At 44.0% G+C, this 17,106-nt stretch overlaps 1 protein-coding gene across 2 annotated transcripts in view; it reads left to right on the top strand.

Moving 5' to 3' along the window:
- ANKIB1 (ankyrin repeat and IBR domain containing 1) overlaps positions 1–17,106 on the top strand; it is a 580,820-nt gene that overhangs the window by 125,848 nt on the left and 437,866 nt on the right. For both annotated transcript variants that reach the window (XM_078663642.1, XM_078663643.1), the window contains exons 4-5: positions 240–422; positions 2,446–2,563. In XM_078663642.1, the coding sequence (XP_078519768.1) occupies positions 240–422; positions 2,446–2,563 (301 nt within the window). The remainder of the gene's footprint in view (positions 1–239; positions 423–2,445; positions 2,564–17,106) is intronic.

Below are 17,106 nucleotides of genomic sequence, written 5' to 3' on the forward strand. Positions count from 1 at the left end.
GAGGGCGAGACCTATTGCATTTTCAATGCTTGTTCTAAATTCCTGTGTTTAAAACGGAAATACAAAAATATAAAATGCTTATTTAATGATATGAATGATTGTTCCCCTTTGAAATAAAAATGTTTTTTGCTGTGGAATTCCTGTCGCTAATTAACTCTTCTTTGTACCGTGCTATATTTTTTCAAAAGCTTTGTTATATGTGCTCCAATAAAAATAACTTTTTTTCCTTTTGTATTCAGCTGTTAATAAAACACGGTGGAAACTTATTTGCTGAGAACGAGAATAAGGACACCCCTTGTGACTGTGCAGAGAAGCAGCATCACAAAGATTTGGCACTGAACTTGGAATCCCAAATGGTCTTTTCACGGGATCCTGAAGCTGATGACATAGAAGCAGAGTATGCTGCTTTAGACAAGAGAGAGGTACATTTGTTCTCATGATAGTTTGCAGTGCCTACTCCCATGTATAAGTTTCACTCATAAAAGCTTCTGGTAAAACCGAGGCTTCTTACTACAGTTGGGTGTATAGGCTTTACTGTGCATGGCCGTTATTTCTTAACAGAAATAATGTCTTTTATTTATTTATTTTTAAGGTGTGGCTGCATGTTGATACATTATTATTGACGGGTTTTTTACATGGCTTTCCAAGTTATTTAAGCTACTTCAACACTCTTGGTGCATTTTCTACTACTTGCGCCGAATGCTGCTAAGTGTTTTTTTAAAATATATTTTTCATTAAATACTGAAGAGCCAGAGCCAACTATACCGTGACATCTGGTTTTGTGAGGATCACTCTTAAAACACCGGGCAGTTCTAATTGCACACTAGTTTAAGTGGCTGATAGGTGCCCCTGTGGATTTAGGAAACTAGTTACGTTCTATTTGAGCAGTCATGAAAATACAGTATGGGCCGCATTGGGTAGATTTAGTTGGCTTTTTGTTGTGTACGGACTATCTTTCCTACGACTTGTAATTCTGTACATTTCTCTGAGTTTGCTCTGGTGAAAAGTCTCGGATGCTTCCATAATTGGAGGAAGGGAGACTATAAAATACTATCTGATATATTAAAGGGCATGCTCAAGAGTATTCAACCAATGTAATCGAGAGAGACTAAATTATATGCAGGAGAGACACAGGTTGGTATGAGGCCAGATGGAAATTGTGCAAACAGTGCACCCATTTTGAAAAATGTTTTGCATTGGGATTGGGATCAAAGGGTATGATTTCTCTCACACACTTGCAATTCTGATGAAATCTAGTTACCCACCTAAATGTGTCATTCGAAATAGTTTTTGGGAAGGGTGCTAGATAATGACGAGTGAAGTGGGGGAGACATTCAGACAAGGCAACAGGATATGCTATATAGTTTTATATAATTGGTATTACAGCTTTGCTAAATTAAATTATGTGCACCCTGCAGATTGACATCAAGTGTCAGGAGAAATTTAGTCTTTCCTGTCGAGTCCTTCCGTATCTGATGGTTGTGTCGTAAATTGAGTGTATTTTGGAAAGGCGCTCACTGGGCTGTAACATCTACCTCGAGCAACCCCATAACCACACCTCCTAAAGAAGAAGCATAGGGTCTGGGTAATCTGAGAAAACAGGATATGATGCTGCTTTGCCAAATCATGTACACTGTTTATCTCTCGATAGTTACCAACTGGAAGCACCCTTCTCTGATTGTCTTTAGAACACTGGCACATGTAGATGTTATTTACTATGGAAAGGCTCACCTTAACATCTATAAAGGTGGAGTTCTAGATTTGAAGCAAAGTGATATTGAATATTTATTTTAGAGTTTTCAGTTCTGTCATGTCTACCAGATGGCGGGCTGTGAGTATTTTATCTTAGCCCTAGTTAGCACTTGATGGCTTAAAAACTGTTTTCCTGTACGATCCTGCACAGCGCTGTAGAAACTGAGAATAGAAGGCTCATATAAGATTTCTGTAGTAGTGAAGAAGAATTGGAGATGTTTGAATTGACCTGTTCTGTTAAAAATGGACAGATGTTCTTGGAGTAATGTGTGTTTTCTTGGATGATAGTGTATTACTTGTGAAAACAGGAGGGATTTTGTGCATAATGAAAAAACTATTCTTTATTCCAACTTTTTCTTCCATGAAATGTCACATGAAGTCAGGAGATCATGGGATTTCTCTCTCTTCCGTGTCCTATATCACTTTCTGCCACACATTCTTATATTAACTTTAGATTGCTTACTTCAGTTGCTCAAATTAAACATTATTGCATCATTCTTCATAACTAAATTTTTGTCACATTTTTGGATAGATGTGTGACAGAACTTTTCTCTCTCTGTTTATGTATTAAGTTCAATAATAGATGTATGTAGCCTTGTTAGTAGAGATTGATTTACTTGGTATGTTTTTTTGATTCAGATGCCTTTTACAGAAGAAAACAATTGACATTTGTATGTTTTTTTCTTCCTAAAGCCGTATGAGGGATTAAGACCTCAAGACTTACGCAGGCTGAAGGATATGCTTATAGTGGAGACCGCAGATATGCTACAAGCGCCACTGTTCACTGCAGAGGCATTGCTCAGGGCACATGGTAATTACATCAGTTCAAATAATAAATTCATGTTGTCTTCATTATAAAAATCCACAAATTGAGAATTTGTGTCCCCTAAAATGTTTTTTAAAGTGTATTTTCTCCTTATTGTTTTTGTTTATATTTCCTGGAGGGAATATTATCAAATATGTTTGTATAGGTAGTGCCATATCAAGGGACTTTTTTTAATTTATAGTTCGCATATTCGCTGAATTGGAGATCTATTAAATGGCTTCCAGTTTTATGGATATTACATATTCTAATATCTTAATATGATTGAGTGTATTTTGGAAATGCGTTCACCGGGCAGCAAAATCTACCTCGAGATAACCCATACCCCATGGTGTAGCTCTGATATCAATTAAATTGGGTAGAGTAAACAAAAGAGCTGAAAAGATAACATTGCAGCTTAGTACAATATACAGCCTGCAGTATTGCATTGTGATTCATATATCTAGTGCAAGCATGTGTCTATCTAGAGAGTGATGCATTGAAAGTTGTAGTTTTGCATTCACATTTAGTACGCTTGTATGGGCAGCAGGGAGCCTCCAGGCACCATTGTTTGTTTTATCCCCTTATTTTGCACATGTAGATGTTTTTTTCTGCAACGTACCAATTTGTTTGCTCACCTCATTTGGTGAGGCCCAGTTTGCTGATTTTTGTATTAGGTGCATTTATGTACAATATTGCCCTGTGCCTGTCCGTGTTTGGCGCAGTGTTGTTTGATCAATAAAAATAATCGACTTAATGGAGCCTCGTGGAGTGCAGCTCTTCTTCTTGTGTAACAAATGTTAGGGGGTTTGTGGTCTATTAAACCCATGCTGACACCAGCATGTGAGCGTGCTGATTTTTAGACGACTTTGCTTTGGTGATTTTATATTTACCAGTGTTATTTATCTTTCCTTGTGTTCCATTCTCTTGCACTTGGTTTGATCCCAGTTGCTTTTGGTTGCCCCTTAATTTAAATTTCGGGTTGTTCTGTAAATTCATAAAAACCCACTTCAGTAGTGAGCTGACTCCATCCTAGAGACAAAACCTGAGACTCTGTAAGGAGGTTGACATCAGTATGTTGTCAAAATAAAAGATTGTGGTATTCATTTCATTCATTTCAAAATCTTTATTTCGGTAATTATATCACCATAAAAGATATACATAGATCATTAAAAAAAGTTTTAAAACATACAATAATTAAAACCTCACAGTCCATTTAAGTGCATAGTAATTTGCTGGAGACAAATTTGCAGTCAGTTAGTACTCAATCGGCTGCTAAAGGTGTTTGCTTCTCAGATACCACATTGCTCCCAGATATTTAGCAACGGCAAAGACGATGTATTCAGTCAAGTCTGTTTTGAAAATTCGGAGCGCGGTCCGGCACTCCACAAATCCCAAGCTTCTACATACGGGAACAATCCATTTCTTACGAGAAGCATTGTAAGCTGGGCAGAAAAAGACTATGTGGAGATCTGTTTCATTATCCACCCCGCAGACCGGGCATTTGCTAGATGTTGATTTGCTCCACCTACTAGTTAGATGTCTGGTAGGAAGAGTCCCATGCCTCCATTGTAAGTATAATTTCCTTAGGAGTGGGGGGTATATTTTATCCAAAACAGGCTCGAATCTATAGCTGTCCTTGATAGATAAGAATAACTCTGTGTGTGTGCCCAGAGTTTCCTGTTGACAGAGTGCTGCTAGTTTATTATCATGGTATGCCTTTGTGAGACTCTTTTTTGTAATTAGTGGACATTCAGATAGAGGATCAGACCAAAGTGACAGAAGGCCAAGTCCAGTCAACTCAGTTCTAATATATTTAAGCCACTTAATTTTCCCAACATTTGGCATCGCTAACACTTCTTGCAGACCCTGCCTATAACTTCTCAGTTCTGGAACTGCCCACAACCTACGCCAATAAAGGAGGGGACGTACTGCCTGTTCATCGCTTATGGGTCGCAGCCCTAAGTCTAGCCTAAGTGGCACAAGAGGCGTGCTGGTCGGGAGTTGTACCACCTTCCTTATGAACTTATTCTCCTCTTTTAATAGTTCTAAGGAGGATACATGCCCCCAGAGCTCACAGCCATACATGGCGGCCCCTCTTGCCTGTACCTTATAAATCTGAAGTGGTGGGCCGACAGGTTTGATAGATGACCTATTACTTCCCATGAGCCTCACAACCCCTCCCGAATACTGGGTCAGTTTTAGTAGTGCTTTCTGGTGGTGGGTGGACCAGGTCATACTCTCATTTAACAAAAGCCCAAGATACTCAAAAGTGCGCACCCTTTCTAATCTAGTCTGACCAATGTGGGGGGCAGTTCGTAATCCCTGAGGGGCATTAAAGACCATGAATTTCGTTTTTGAAGTATTAACTTCTAGTCCGTGTTCCCCACAGAATTCCACAAAGCCATTTAGGACACGCTGCAGCCCCATTGGCGATTTTGAGAGGAGCAGGGTGTCGTCGGCGAACATTATCGCCGGCACCCTGCTACCTGCCAACTTTGGGGCATCTGAATTGGCAATCCCATCAAGGTGGGCAATTACCCCGTTGACATAGAGGCAGAACAGGGTTGGTGCAAGCACACATCCCTGCCTAACCCCCCTGTCAACGGGGAACCGATTTGACAGGCCCCCGACCTTGCCACACCTCACCTGTGCATAGTTGGTAGTATGGAGACGAATAATCATCTCCAACAAATCCCCGGGTACCCCCAGTTTGGTCAGGACCTCCCAGAGTTTACTACGGGGGACCAGGTCGAAGGCTGCCCTCAGGTCCACGAATACAGTATAGAGGCTGCCACCCTCCAACTGTACCGTTTTCCAATGTATGAGGGAGAGCCGGAAGACCTGGTCTATGGTAGAGATCTTCTCTCTGAATCCCGCCTGGAATGGGCTCAGAATATCGTGATCCGACATCCAGTCCAATAGACGATCCAGCAACAGCCTGGTAAAAAGCTTCTGAGAAACATCTATCAGGCTTATTGGCCTATAGTTGGCTGGGAGGAGAGGCGAGCCCTTCTTAAATATGGGGACTATCTCCGCCCCCAGCCAAGTCGGGGGGATCGGCATGCCGTTCAGAATTGCATTGAACAGCTCCCTCAGGTAGGGGGCCCAAATCGTGACCTCATGCTTGTAGAGGTCACCCGGGATTTTATCCAGACCAGGCGCCTTTTCGGGCGCGAGATCAAGGATTACCCTTTTCAGTTCTTCCAGGGAAAACCCGTTCAACCTGGGCAAAGTTTCTTGGGAGTGGGTCCCCAGTGTATCAAAGGGGGTCCTTAGTTGGTCAGAGTCTGGAACACTATACAAAGATTTAAAATGTTCTTCCCATATTGTTGCAGCGATATTAGCCTCTACTGCCTTTATGGGTTCCGCTGAGCCATGTTTGACGATCTGCCAAATTTTGCGGGAGTCGTGAAATGCAAGTACTGGCCTATCTCGATAGACAACAGATACAAGTGGCTTTACTACAAGAGACGCACCTTAACCCACAAGCCCCGGTAACATTTGCCAATAAATGGGCGAGTTGCAGACTCTTCTCCTCCTACTCCTCATATGCTCGAGGCACAGCCATTCTAATCAAAAAGCAGACCCCTTTCGAACTGGGAATGCGATAGAGGATCCGCAAGGAAGATATATCATAGCATGGGGGTGGTTTGGCAGTGACTCAATCACGATAGCAAACTGCTATGGCCCTAATGTGGACACCCCCGAGTTCTTTACTAATCTGTGGGGTAAAATACTGAACGTAGGATCCACCCATATAATCTGGGGGGATGGGGGGGGGTATTTTAACGTAGCCCTTAACCCAGCTCAAGACCGGTCTAATACGGCTATAAATCATTATAACGACTCCCAGGAGGCATTGCGGGGAATACTGGAGGAGGGTGGGTTAATTGACAGTTGGCGCTACACACACCCACGGGCGTAGGAGGGAACACATTTTACTTCCCACACGGGGACATGGGTGCGTATCGATTACTGTCTGCTTTCAAGGTGGTTGGGATCAGCTGTACGTAATGTTGTACACCCAGCCACAACTTTTTCAGATCATTGCCCTGTGAAACTATCACTCACCCCACCAGGATACGAGAAACCCAGACCGAGCTGGAGGCTGCAACCCAATGCTCTGCTAGACATAGTTTTTCAAACCGAACTGGGTGATGAAATAAAGGACTTTTTCTCCAGGAATAAAGGGTCAGTGGACAGCGTTGAGGTAATATGGGAGGCTTTTAAAGTTACAATTAGGGGGTTCTGCATTTCAAAGAGTTTCGGGGTGCTTAAGGACATACAGGGAACAATCCGGAAACTGTAACAGGAGCTGAAAGAGATGGAGGGGCGGATGGGACGGGGGGGGGGAAACAGGTCAGGTGCAAAAAGATTTCCGGGAGAAGCTGTCAGAGTATGAAGACGCCGCGGCGAGGGAGATGAAATTTATGGGGTGCTATTGGGTGGCTCGCAGATACGGCGAAGGTGAGCGGCCAGGTAGAGCTGAAGTGACTAAGTGCCCACGTTTCACAACTCATAAACTAGAGATTGAGGGGCCTGGGGAGGTGGTACAACGGGACTCGCTCAACATACTTGAAACATTTACCACACACTATAAAACGCTGTATACTTCCCAATGACAAGGACCAGTAGACCTAGACAGCTTCATGGGGGATGTAGCACTCTGGTTGCTCAGCGACACACAGAGGGAATTCCTATGCCTCCCCTTCGAGATAGATGAAATCAGAGAAGCAATAATGCAACTGAAAAATGGGTAGGCACCAGGATCAGACGGATTGCCCGCTGAATATTATAAAAGTTATATTGATATTTTAAAGAAGTGTATGAGGAATCCTTGGAAGTCAGGATACTCCCCCTCCCCCCTCGATGAGGGAAGCGATGGTCATGTCCCTCTTGAAACCCTGAAACCCCCCTAGGTCATGCGACTCCTATCGGCCACTGTCGCTCATAAATTGCGACACAAATATATTGGCTAAAGTCTTGGCTAATCGCCTAACTCTCCTGATGGACAAATTTATACTCCCCGACCAGTCGGGTTTTGTCCCGGGTAGGGCTACTACCCATAACCTCCGTACCCTGTTCTCCTTGATCCAGACGGTGGCACCTGAGTTTCCGCTCGTCGCTGTGTTTTTGGATGCCACCAAGGCATTTGATTCTGTGGAGTGGGACTATCTCTTCAGAGTATTACAGCGTATAGCGTATGGGCTTCCCGCTCCTATTTGTATCTTGGATTAGATTATTATATCACCAACCCACTGCCAATATATTGATAAATGGACATCTTTCTCCCCTGTTCTCCATCTCGAGGGGTACTCGGCAGGGATGCCCATTGTCCCCACTCCTTTTCACCATAGCGATTGAGCCGCTGGCCTCTAGGCTCTGTCAGTGCCACCAAGATAGGGCGTTCCGCTGCTGTTTGTGTCAAATCCTGATCTCTTTGTATGCAGATGATGTGACATTATATATTAGAGACCCCCAACAGAACATAAATCCCCTGCTGCGGGAGTTCATAGTGTTTCTTAGATTATCCGGCGTCAATATTAACAGGGGGAAATCTCAGGTCCTCCCTCTTACATCAGCGGTGCCTAAGTTCCAGCTCGACTTCCCGTTGGAATGGTGTGACACGGACCTTCGATATTGCGGTATACAGGTGACCAGAGATAGAGAGGACACGATACGGCTTAATTATGGCACAGCTATTACGCGAATGACCAGCAATGTCCCTATGAAAAAGGATTATACTTCTGCAGTTCCTATATTTATTCTTAAATATACCTTACCACCCTGGGCTTTATTTTTTTAAAACCCTACGCACTGAACTACTCAGATTTCTCTGGGGAGGGAAGCATCCAAGACTCAAATGGTCTATACTCACAGGGCCGTACGAACAAGGGGACTTCGACATCCCATATTTTGAAGTCTGTTTTCTAAGCACGCAAGATCATTATCCCTATTATTGGGTGTACCTCCCTAGGTATATGCCGCAGGTGGCTGCAGAGAATTGGCTTGCAGACCCTGTGCCGTTGAATGGTATCATACACAATCGTACCCGCACTCATGGGACACCAGTACGGTTGACGCCTGGAACCGGATAGCTGAGCTCCTTGCTGCACCCCTCTTGTATTCCTCTCGGCTCCCACTGTCGTACCATCCCTGTTTGTCACTACTGCAAGAAAGGGGATTTCTTAACTTATGTAAGCTTGTTCGCATTACCACATGGGGAGACCTCTTCCATGAGGGAATGTCCCGCTCCCCAGACCATTTTTTTTCAAGGGATACAGTCCACACCTTTGGATATATTCCTCTATGTGCGACTGAGACAGGGGAAATGGTCGGTTATCCCAGACTTTCCATGTGGTGGTGGGCCTCAGCAAGGCCTACCAGTGCAAGGGATTCGCCCTTCTCTGCACAGAGTCCTCGGACCAATAGGAAGAAGTTGGAACAGAAACTGGAATAGAAAGTACAAAGTTTATTAAACCTCATGAGGTGGAACCACATTCACACAACACCCTTCGGTAACGTATTTATTTATTTATTTATTTATTTTTGTGTTTTATAGAGCGCGAACATGACCCGTGAGGGTATCAGTGCGCTTTACATGGTATACATTGTTGAACAAACAAAATGATTAAGGTACAGGGACAAGCAAAATCAACATGTATGGTTACAATCATCGTCAGAGTCAGAAGCAAAAACAAGGTTCCAAATGTTCTCGTTGTGGGCAGTTGGTGATATGGGAAGGCGGTATTCATAGAGTAGCCCACTCAATGGGGTGGTTGCGGGCCGGCCTTAGGCGAGGAATATACCCATAAGGAAGGTATTGGTCTCATTTTTGAAGCGTGCTAGAAGAGGGATTTTCCTGATGGAAGGTGGGTAGAGAGTTCGAAATTCTTGGTGCTACTCCGGTGAACGCCCTGTTGTAGGTTCTTTTTTTTTAAAGGAGACTCTGCATTGGGTACTCTCAAGGGTTATCTTTCTGCTCTGTGTTTTATGCGGCTGCTGGACCAACCCACTTTATTCAAGTCCCCTATTGTAAATAGGTTCTTGAAATGGCTTGTACTTATGTTTCCCCCAACACCCTTTATCATGCCACATTGGGATCTCAATCTGGTTCTCACATATCTCATGTGTGCTCCCTGTGAGCCATTACACAGTTGTCCCGTCCGGCTGCTTACCATCAAGACAGCCTTTTAGTGGCAATAACATAGCTGCAGGCTTTGTCATCCAAGCCTCCCTACCTTATGACATTCCTGGATAAGGTGGTGCTTCTCACCTGTGCCTCATTCCTACCTAAAGTGTTGACCCAATTCGATCTGGGTCAATCGGTCACACTGCCTACCTTTTTAGGTCTCGCCTCTCAATGCGCATGCGCATTGAGCGGAGCGAGACTATAGGGGTTTAAACAGACTTTACCTAGACTGGCGATTTGGTGCTGTGCCCGTGCGCTTTTAGGTCAATGCGCAAGCGCATTGACCTAAAATGCGCGTGCACAGCATCAAATCGCCAGCCATCTGTTCCCCAGCTTGGCGCCTCCGCTCCTGCTCTCTCCTGGCTGCTCCTCCCCTAATTATTCACGGCCGGCCGGCCGTATTACTTTCACTTTCACGGCCGACAGGCCGTCTGCATCAAAGGGTTTCACGGCCGGCCGGCCGTGCTTTCAGTTTCACGGCCGCCAGGCGTGTCTCCTCATTTAACTTGTTTTAATATCCTATCCCATCCCATCCCTCTATCACCCTCTCATTGCTGTCTCCTGCTCCCTCCCATACCCCTGTGGCTGCTTGTCCTGTGCTTCTGTTAGCATCTTTGAACAGGCTGGTAAATCATTTTCTTATCGTGTTTCCTCTTCCGTCCTCCAATCACCCCTCCCACTGTCGCTTTCTCCCTCCCACGCCCCGTGGCTGCTTGTTTTATCTAAATTCTAAAGCGGTCTTATTTCCACCTTACGGATACCGCACTTTTGCTACTGCTGAAGTCGGTCTACTGGAGACTCCCGGACTTGGTCAGTCGCACTCTTGCTGCAGTCAGCAGGCACTAAGGCAGCCACAAAGCGCCTCACAGTCTGCCATCACAGTGCGTCGCAGAGTCGTGGAAGCGTGTCAACAGTTAGTAAGCAAGGGGAAATGCAGAGGAGATATGTTTCAGGAACTAGATTGTGGATATACATCGGAACTAATCCTGATGTCTTCCTACACATAACGTGGGCAAATGACTTCTTCTCCATATACCACAGTACCCCTATTTGTTCAGGGCTCAGAAATAGGTTGCCCTAGCATTAAGTAAAAAATCAATAGTGATATTGTCTATAACTCTAATTTTAAAAGCATGTGCTTTTAATCTATGAATGGCGGCACACTTTTGGTCAAGGCAGTGCGAAATCACTGGTTTGCACAGGCACTCAGGTTACCACCTGGTTGCAGGAACGGACTTGCCACTATGAAAAAAAAACAATTGTTACCACATGTGGTAAATTAGCATGATCAGCCATTTCGGGTGCAGACACAGGAATGTGTATCGAGGGGCAGTGCAAGTGTATGCAGGTGCTCACAGCGTCTTCTAGGCATCCAATACTTCATTTAACTCTTGTTATAGACTTAGACAGAGAGGACTCTGACTACCCTAATAGCAATGACAGGGATAGTAATTACCGAGTTGTTGAACATCTGCCTCCTGAGTGACATCTTTACTGCACTACTCACACATACGCCTCTTGATAATAATAAGGAACTGTATATATTTTTCTACAGCCGCGCGGCGCCAATGCTTGTTTATTTTCGCTTCTTTGCAGCGCACACCACTCGCGCGCTCACTGAAACACCTTTATAGTACCGCACATAAATATACATTTCTGATAAACCAGTTAACTGACGTTTTTTTCGATCATCACAGAACTTCATCAATGTTCGTCGAGATGGGAGGGGGCAATTCTCTGAGCATGGGAATGCTTCATAACGTGAGACAAAAGTGCCTGCACGTAAGATTACAATCCTTCTTGCAAGCTGCCAGGCCGTCTTTCTCCTTTTCGTAAAGAGATGGTCATCCGTTAAACTGCATCCGCCCTCATGACGCAGCAAAGCGCGAAGGCTTGAGTAATTAAACATGTGAATGTGAGGCAGTAAAGTTTTACTGTATTTAATGTTATACTTTCTTCAAAGTAGAAACTGGTGCTCAGTAAAGTGCTTTGAACGGAATATATGGTGCTTTTTTTACGCGTCTCTTACGCAATAGGACACGCTCATATTATCCTGTCTTCTTTGGGAACATTTTCTTGCTCAAAATAACGGAGTAGCAACCAACGACGAGAATGCTAGCCGGAATAAGTTAACACGGTTCAAATATGTTCTTTCAATGTTTCAAGCTGTTTTCAAGCTTTCTTACAAATCACAAAAAAAGTTAATATTTCACTTTTGTTCTTGGATTTTCTTCACAATAAAAGACACTGAACATAATCTTCACAAACGTTATTTACAAAACTTAAAGCTATTGACATTAAAAATTAAATTAAGTATTAATTATTTAAAAAAAATAAAATCCATTGTTATTTGTAATATCAATACATCTAAGTCAAGTAAATACAAAACACGTTGCATTACAAATGCTATAGGTGTCACATTTGCGAAAGTTATAACTATTGGCATTGTAAATGACAAAGCTATTAATTTAGGTATTTTCAAAAACAACACATAAATTTAAAAAAAATCAGTTATAAGACCAATAGCTCAAACTTTCCTAATGCGAGACCTATTGCATTTCCAATGCTTGTTTGCTCCTCTGCATCCCTCTATTGAAGAGGAGCGTCTCCACCATCTGGACTCAAAAACAGCGTTGTCGTTCAACCTTGCCTAGGACTTTTTAGTCTAATAAATCTGTCCGCAGCCCACTGCCAGGAAGTATGGCTTGGGTATCTATTCAAAGGTAAGGAATGTGCAGCTAGAAGTCTGCCAGTTGAGCAAGTTACTTACCTTCGGTAACGCATAATCTGGTAGAGACAATATCTGGCTGCAGATTCTTTACAGACCCACCCATGCCTCTCTGCTCTGCACACTCATTTATAGGGATAGGGTTGTTCCCCTTTGTATGACCCTACTTTTGATACACAGTAGTCAGTTTACTTCATGACTATGCGCTTCTGGTGTGGAAAAAGTGTAAAGGAACTGACTCAAAGCACCTGGGTGGTGCCTATATAGGGGACATGAGGTCTTGATCAACGACTCCGAGGGCAACATCATGCGGAGCCGGACGGAGCCACTTGATGGTGCGCAGCTGTTAACTGCTCACACAAGTTTCTGGATCCAGTCTGATGCATGGGAAATCCAAAGGTAAGGAATCTGCAGCTAGATTTTGTCTCTACCAGATAATGCTTTACCGTAGGTAAGTAACTTGTTCTAAGCACATAGATGTTGTTCATTTCCTGCTATGTATTGCGTTTTCGACTGGTGAGATGGAGAAGAACTTTATCATATCTTGCATCAATTTCTTAAGTTTCAAAATGTTCCGTTCTACGGGTCACGTGAATGATATAAGCTTTGCTTAATAAGCACGAAAAGTGCTGTTAATACTCTCCATAACATAGTAGGCTGCCCTCAGCCGAGTCCCGAAACAGTGTGCTGATGTGAAGAGCGGAGCTATCTGCCAGCATCTGGCGAGCTGTAATTGAGATCCGTTGATGAATCAGCCCAGGTTAGAAGGTTAATGTCTTGGCGTTGCCTTGGTGATGCTGCGGTAATTTAATAACACAGTTGTCTGTTACCTGGAGATCTGCAGAGAGGAAGCTTGAAGACAAAAATTCAGGATATCTAGGCGAGCTCGCATCTCCTGGAGTGCAAATTATTCGAGCAGACAGGAACAGTAGATTTTCAATGTATTCGTTTTGATTCTTTACAGTTGCGTTTTGAGCATGACTTTGTGAAACCGGATCCTGCTCAATGAAGTGATGCAGCAACTGAACTAGTGTACTTTAACTCACTTGTTCTGTTGTCCCCGAAATGTTGGGCTGTCTGTGAAAGGTCTCAGTTCTGGTCTTTGCTTGGTAGAATAAGGATGCTGGTGGTAAACTACAAGCACATGCCGCTTAGCAATTTATTTCCTTATTTTACTCTCTACAAACATGATGGATTGTAATTTATGTTTATAGTGTATAACATTGGACCCACTAATGTACCGGATTTAAATTAACTTCCTAGCGTGGCCCTTGGAATGTTGAGAGTGAAGCATCTAATCAGGGTGCACCAAGCTGAGTCTGTAACAACCAGTTTAGCCTTTCAGCAGAAGGCATCTTAGCATTAGAAACTCAAGGAGGGTGGTGAGGTATTTTAGCATTATAGGTGTGATGAATACTTCTAACTGCAAATTTCTCACCTTTAGAATGTCCCCAGGCACCAGACTGGATCCGGACAATTTAAAAGAGCATTGCTTCTGTGCGTTGGTGGGTGGCGCCTCGTGGCTCGGCGTTGACTTTGTTCCACCACGGAAATGACTAACAGAGCTGCGTATAAGCACCACTGGTGTATGCTAGTGGCGGTTACTTTCTTTCTGCACCTTTGCACATAGATACAGAGTTTGCACCAACACTTTCTCAGCATTTTACACGTTTTGTTCCCTTGCATCTTTTCTTTAAACCAGTGTGTAAGTGAACATCAAACCTCCAAAAAACTAAAGAGTTTAAACCTTGTTGGATCTGTCTCAAGCAAATATCTGTGACAAGTCCACATAAGGTATGCCTCTGGTTTTGGGTTCAGGGCCAGACTCCATCACGCTAAAAGTGCCCTCATGAATCCCAAGGTGGTTCGGCTCCATGAAATAAATCTGTACAACGCCAAACACCGTAAGAAGTTGTACAAGTCCCTCTCCCACTTGAAGGTGAGAGTGTGAACATGGAGTGGCGCGCTACCACCTACCGACTATCTGGAGCAGTGCTATTTTAAATCTTCTGGGTCCAGGCTGTTACCTGGGGATGTTCTAAATGTGAGCAATCTGCGGTTATATATAATATCCACCAGAAAGAACATTACTGAAGGTAAGTAACTTGTTCATCTCAAGCAGATCCGTGCTGGAGGCCCTTTTTCTGCCCTCCTTTTGCTTCCATAAGGTAGATGACTCTACCATTACTGATAGATGTTTTTAGGTCTCGTGACCTTAAATGCGCGCAAGCGCATTGAGGAACGAGAATTCAAGTGCTCAAAATCCTCATGAAACCACCAGCTTTTTGCTGGCGTTTTCATGAAGTTCACGTGAACCAAGTGAACGCGCATCAGGCACTCCTCCCACACCTCACGGACATCTGTTCATTTCTCCTGCACAAGGCTCTCTTCCCTCCCCACATCAAAGGCATCAATCACCCTCCCCACAGGCTTCCCCAGCGCTGCCCCGCCCCCTGCTTCACGGCCAGGCCATCTGTTCCCTGCCAGACCTCTCACACCTCCGTCACAGCATGCCTGTTTATGTGCTTGTAATTATTCATGGCCGACCGCAGGCCGGCCTTACACTTTTAAACTATTTCTTTCTCAATCATAGCAGAATTGTACTGCTTTACCAAATGTTTCAGAATTTCAGACACGCACTTCCTTAAGAGTAGTGTCACCACCCACTGTCCAGTTCTATATTTCTTTGGACAGTCTCGTCCTTTATAAACTCGATTGTTTTTTTTTGTGTTACTGCAGTTGGGTGTCATTGTTCCCGCATTCGGGTGTCGGGCATGTGTTTGTTTTCCGTTGTATCCCTTTTGTGTGGAATGATTCAGTGCGATAATTTCCTCGGCAGTAGGGTCTGAGTTTCACACCTCCCCACCGGAGGTCATATTGGTGGCTGCTTGTTACTGTACACTGCGCAAATTGGAACCACTGTGGAAAACACCGCACGTCCATGCTTGGGGTTGCCAGTGCCCCTCTCTTCCTTGTGGTGACCAGCGCCCCTTACCCCTGGACACGAGGGCCATTTAAATGGATGCCTGTCCGTCTTCGGACCCAGTCTTTTGTTGTTTGAAAAAATCAATGCCTTTGCAGTGAGGTCTGCTACACTGACGGTCCACGTCTTGGGAAACTCGAATGTGCGCATGCCTTTTTGGCTATATTGACGGTGTTCTGTTAAATGCACAGTGGATATTAGTGGTAAGAGGGGATCCTTCGTGATTTAACCGATCTGCTTACATTTTCAGTTTACAAGGGGCGTCTGCGGATCTGTTATGCCAGCTCGGCCGCTCTGAATGCCAGTCCGTGAATGAGCGTCCCGTTTCACGGGCAGCCGCCTGCGAATGGCCATCTCTGGGAACTGGAGGTCTAACGCCGCATATGACTCAAACAGGGCGTAACGCAGGCCCTGCAGCTCCCGGCGGTGCAAGGGGGGAAGCCCTCCACCCACTCAGGGGACCCCCATTCGACTCAAGGCTAAACTGAGATATGCGAGACTTGCGGGGCCCCCTTCCCGTTCTATAGGGGTGTCCCCTCATTCTGCGTCGCGCCACTGACTCAAACATCCATTTATTTCTACGGCAAAGCCTCATTCAACACACGATGTTGCAGCCTGGATGCTCCCCCGTGACATCTTTGATTTGTGGAAACGGGAGGGTGTGTCGTGCAAACACAAGAAGGTACACAAACAGAAAGGCAGCTGCGTGCGGCGAGTGTCCGCCTTTATGTCCCTGCCCAGAACAAGCATTGGCATAGCCAATAGGTCTCGCTTGTGGGATCTTATAAGTATTTAGTTTTGCAGCACAATATCCTTGGTGCAACAAGGATATTGTGCTGCAAAACTAAATACTTATAAGGTCCCACAAGCGAGACCTATTGGCAATACCAATGCTTGTTCTCAATGATGCTATACTTTTCACTTGTTCTTTATAGTTTCTTCGCTTATGTGGCACTATAAATAATATGGTATTATTCCACTTGGTGCATATAATTGTGTCTTGGGCATAATAAGTATGATTTAGGTGCCATATTCACATTTCTTCATTAGATAGAGGCATTGGAGCTAAAGCTTTGGGTAAATATGGTTATTGTTTGTGTAATTGTGAGGTCTTTTCAAGTGAACCATGAACAGTTGATGTTTGGTTCTTCGGTTTTCATTTAACACTATATTGAAGTGTCACAAACCCTCTCTTTTAATTTTCCTTTAACATAACTGAAATACTGCATTTGATGAAGTACTGCATTTGATATAAACAACGTTACTATATGCCTTTTCTCTTGACCTATTTGACCTGTTTTCACATAAAAAACAGTATAAGAAAGGAGACTCAAACAAGCTTCCAAATCTTTCTGTATACAGGTTACCGATTGCTTTGTGAAATTGTCCAGCTGCAAAAGTGGGAAACCAGGCTACAGAGTCTGCAGGGTTAAATGTATGTTTTGAGGTAGTTGCTAACTGCTAAGTGGAAGATCCAAGCCAATAATTGATTTTGAACCCCAGTAATTAAGTAAGCTATTTCTTTTGATCCAAATAATTGCTTCTTGCATATGAGTTACGTGGAGAGGAGTACTAGTGAAAGCCACATCTTGTGATGGAGTCTCCAGACTCTCCACCACACATCTACTAGGCCCCTCTGAAAACAC

This window comes from Lissotriton helveticus, chromosome 10 (assembly GCF_964261635.1).
Source record: "Lissotriton helveticus chromosome 10, aLisHel1.1, whole genome shotgun sequence".
NCBI classification, from domain to species: Eukaryota; Metazoa; Chordata; class Amphibia; order Caudata; family Salamandridae; genus Lissotriton; species Lissotriton helveticus.